This window comes from Vitis riparia, chromosome 15 (genome assembly GCF_004353265.1).
Source record: "Vitis riparia cultivar Riparia Gloire de Montpellier isolate 1030 chromosome 15, EGFV_Vit.rip_1.0, whole genome shotgun sequence".
NCBI lineage: Eukaryota > Viridiplantae > Streptophyta > Magnoliopsida > Vitales > Vitaceae > Vitis > Vitis riparia.
In genome coordinates, this window is record NC_048445.1 from 535,886 (window position 1) to 540,729 (window position 4,844).

At 34.2% G+C, this 4,844-nt stretch overlaps 1 protein-coding gene across 1 annotated transcript; it reads right to left on the reverse strand.

The window, feature by feature from the left end:
* Window positions 1-453: 453 nt before the first annotated feature.
* Window positions 454-1,149, reverse strand: LOC117932537. The gene has a single exon (XM_034853811.1). The coding sequence runs from the start codon at window positions 1,147-1,149 to the stop codon at window positions 454-456; it is 696 nt and encodes a 231-aa protein (XP_034709702.1).
* Window positions 1,150-4,844: the final 3,695 nt, after the last annotated feature.

Below are 4,844 nucleotides of genomic sequence, written 5' to 3' on the forward strand. Positions count from 1 at the left end.
TGAATATAAAAATTAAATTTTATTCAAATAAATCATTTTATGCTTAAGAATATTTAAATAAGGCCATAAATATGACTTTCTGATGATCCCACGTGACTGGACTCCATTTTTCAATATAAATGATCCTGCTTTTACTCAGAATTAAGCACTTAATGTAGGGAGAAAATGCTTTTACAGTTCAATAAAAATTTTGAAAATGTTGTAGAAGCACTTTTAAAACACAGTTTCTAAGGCAAATCAACGTAGAAGTAAAATAACTTTCATTTCTACTTGGCTTTACTGCTGATGCAAGAATCTGAAAGACACCTTAAACAATGTTAAATAAATATATTCTTCATACAAATTTGTATGGTATATGATTGAAGAAGTAGAGTAAAGAAGTGTTGTTTGACTGGAATTCTTAACAGCAAGGTCAGAGCTCTCTACAGGGAGTCAATGAGGACTTTCCCAACATTACCTTTTACCTGCTCTCTTCTCTTCTAATTTCAATTCTAACCGCTGGAAGAGATGGGAGTGGTTTGGTGCCGAGGATTCATCCCCCCTCACCTCATCCAAGTTTTTGTTGAGTCCAAACAAAAATTTAAACACATGTTCTTTTCCAACAATTTTCTTATACTTCTGAGAATACTTAGTACAACCAAATTTATTTTCATCAAATAAGTCTGTATGTTGCCAACGCCTATTGAGAGCATTGATAAGGTATTGAGTTATTGAGAGTTCTTCTTGCTTGAGATCATTAAGGATGCCTTTCACCTCAAATAATTCCGAAGTGTTCTCTTTATCCGAATAAGTTTCCTCAGCATCGTCCCAGATTTCCTTGGCCGTCTCGTAAAACATGAAGTCTTCACCAATGTTGTTAGTCATGGAGTTGATAAGCCATGACAAAACCATATTGTTTTCTGCTTTCCAGATTTTATAATTTGGGTCCTCAAAGGGTGGCGCTGTAACAGCTCCGGTGAGATAATCATCTTTGTCTTTTCTGCACAAGAACATCATCACGGACTTCGACCATTGGAGATAATTTTGGTCAGTGAGTTTATGTCCAGTTATGGGAATAACAACATTTTCTGAACCGCTAGTAGTGAATGAAACATTTTCTGGACCGGAAGTGACTTCCAAAGAAGATGACTCTTGTCTTTCAGTAGTCATGTATTTTACCATTAGGACTGATGTAGACCTTTGTTTTGAAACACAAAAAAAAAAAAAAAAAAAAAAAAAAAAAAGGTAGAATCAAAATTCTACGATGCTGGAAAAATTTAGCAGAGAAGGTTAAAGAATTTAGAAACCTAAGGATAGGAATTTGGCTCTGAAACCATCAAGATTTATAGAGAAAAAAACTCCTTTTATTTTACTTCAACAGGGACGTGAAACAGAAAAAATTGGAGAGAACGACTTTAAGACTATCATCAAATCTCCTTGATATACATGGGAAAAATGAGATTTAGAATATTTATTCCTTTATCTCTTTATTAACTTGTCAACTAATCCCTATAAAATAGGGATTTTTATTCTGAAATCTTACATGGTATGGAATGAATTCTCAGCACCAAACCACTCCAAGTCTTTTCGAGAGGCCAGTTTTGAAGTTAGAAGAGAAGAGAGTAAGCAAAAGGTAACGTCGGGAAAGTCCTCATGAACTACTGTACAGAGCTCTGCCCTTGCTGTTCAGAATTCTAGTCAAACAACAGCCAACCATAATCAGCAAAGGAGGAATGACAGACCTTGGTGCAACCATTGTTGTAAACCAGGGCATACAAAGGACCACTACTAGCAGATTTATGGCAAACCAGCAGACTGGAAAACAGACACTCAACTGGAGATGGTCAAGGTATGATAGCCACAACATGAGAGACAAAGGAACAACAGACAACCAAGAAGTCCACACCTTTCAGCAAAGAACAGGTAGAGATTATTCGAAAATTAATCTCCCAAACGTCGCTTCTCAAACAAACTCAACAGCAGCAACTTCGGTTGCTCAAAAAGGTAATTTTTGAATTGCCTTGAGCTCTCAAAAGGAGAAGAATAATCAATGGATAATAGACTCCGGGGTTTCCGACCAGCTAACTGGTAATACTGATTTATTTCACAATTATAGCTTGTGTTATGAGAACTTTAAAGTTTGTATTACTAATGGTTCTATGTCCAAGGTAGCGAGAATACGATCAATATGTCTCACTAAAGACTTAATTCTAAAATCAGTTTTGTTGGTTCCAAATCTTACCTGCAATCTGCTATAAATTAGGAAGCTTTCGAGAGACTTAAATTATTTCACTAACTTTTATTCTAACACATTGTGAATTTTAGGACTTGGAATAAGGAAGAATTATTAGCAATGCTAAGGAATGTGCAGGAATCTATCTTTTTTAGGTTCTTAATAGTCCTAAGAAACAAACTCAAAATTTTTGGATGTACCATTTTGTTGAGATATATAATCATCATCGCAGTAAGCTCAATCTAAAGGCTACCAAATGTCTATTCCTTAGCTACTCTCCTACATAAAAAGGGTAGAAGTGTTATTCACCTATTACAAGGAAATTTTATGTTACTTTGGATGTCACCTTGTTAAAAAAAACAACCCTTCTACACCAAAATCCCCATTTAGGGGGAGGAAAATATACAAGAATGTAATTTTTGGGTTCAAGAAGAGTTATCTCCTAAGTTTCAACCAAGTACTCATGTCAATCAACCTCTAGTTGAGCCATCCAGGCCACTTGAGTCTTCCAAGCCTTTACCTACTCTATCCACACCCACTCATACTCAACATGCAGGAGAAACTAAGTTACGTATTTACCTAACAACCTCGAGAGGATTTAGAATACCACACTTAACTTAAGTAGAACGAAGAATCCGATCTGAATCCAGAAAGTCCAATTAAAATTCATGATACTCAAGTTAGTGATGCTCCTAACGATCTTGATATACCTATTGCTCTTAAGAAAGTTGTGAGGTTGTGTTCTTGGCACCTAATCTCTAACTTCATTTCTTATGACAGATTATCCCCATAGTATTATGCTTTTGTTACTAATCTATCAAATATAGAGATCCCAAAGAATATCCATGAAGCCCTACAACAACCTGAGTGGATACAAGCAATTGGTGATGAAATCAAGACTCTAAAGAACAATGGAACATGGGAACTATTAGATTTGCTCAAAGGAAAGCATCTATTAAGTTTAAACCAGATGGAAGCATAGAACGATATAAAGCTAGACTTGTTGCTAAGGGATTTGCTCAAACGTATAGTATATACTATCAAAAGACATTTATTCTTGTAGCCAAACTTAATACCATAAGAGTACTATTGCCAATTGCAATCAATCTAGATTAGCCTTTTCAGCAATTGGATGTAAAAAAATGTCTTTCTCAATGGAGTCCTGGAATATGAAGTCTACATGAAAATCCCTTCAATATTTAAAAATAGTGTCAATACTGGAAAAGCCTATAAGCTTCGAAAGTCTTTATATGGACTTAAACAGTCTCTTAGAACATGGCTTGATAGGTTCATAAGGGCTATGAAGAATCATGGGTACACATAGGGACAAGATGATCATACCTTTTTCATCAAACATTCAAATGATAGAAAGGTAGTCATTCTCATTGTCTATGTTGATGATAATATTGTGATAGGGATTTATATAGATGAAGTGAGAAGATTGAAGTGTTGGCTAGAGAGTTTGAAATTAAGGACCTAGGAACTTTTAAATATGTCCTAGGTATGGAGGTAGCCTGCTCAAAAAAGGATATTGTTGTCTCTCAGCGAAAGTATGTACATACTAAACTTACTAAAGGAAATAGAGATGCTGGGGTGCAAGTCTTCAAATACACCCATGGAATCAACCTATAAAGTTGGACTAATGATAAATAGTCCACTTGTTAACAAAGGGAGATATCAATGCATAAACTTATTTACCCATCACATACATGACTTGACATGCATAGGTTTTTCAATGAGTGTTGTAAGTCAATATATGAATAATCCGAATGAAAAGCATTTTGCAATTGTATACAAATTCTTCAGTATTTAAATATGACACTAGGAAAAGGTTTATTTTTTCCAAAAAGGATTCAATAGGGAGATTGAAGTTTATTATAATGCAAACTAGGTAGGATATGTGAATGACCGAAGATCTACAATTGGCTATTGTACCTACATTTAGGGAAATTTAGTAACTTGGAGTAGTAAAAAATAGTTAGTAGTAGCAAGAAGCAGTGTTAAGATAGAGTTCAAAGCCCTAGCTCTATGAAGGAATGTGGTTAAAAAGGTTTCTTAGAGAATTACGAATTGAAATTGAAAGGTTAATACATATTTTCGATGATAATTAAGTAATAATCGGTATTGCAAAGAATTCAATTCATCTTGATAGACTCAAACAAGTGGAACTTGATCTTCACTTCACCGAAGAAAAGGTCAAAGAAGGGATACTCGAGTTGACTAACACTTGAACAGGCCTCCAAGTTGCTTATATCTTCACAAAGGTTTTTTTCACGTGTCAAATTTAAAGATTTGAGTTGAGAATGATTAATATCTAGTCCCCAAGTGCATGATTTCAAAATAAAAATTCTCTAGGATTTTAGAATAAAAATCCCTATTTTATAGGAATTAATTCACTAATTAATAAAGAGATAAAATTCCCTTTTTTTTTATGTATATCTCTTATTTATAGGGATGGAGTTTTATTATGAGATTTGATGATAGTGTTGTACCCATTCTCTTCTATTTATTATTGTGTTTCACGTGCCTGATCTGATTTATATATATATAATCTAGCTTTGTCATGAGGCTGGCCATATTCGTATATCACAATATTTTTTATGAAGCTAAAAAAATGTTGGAATCTCATTGA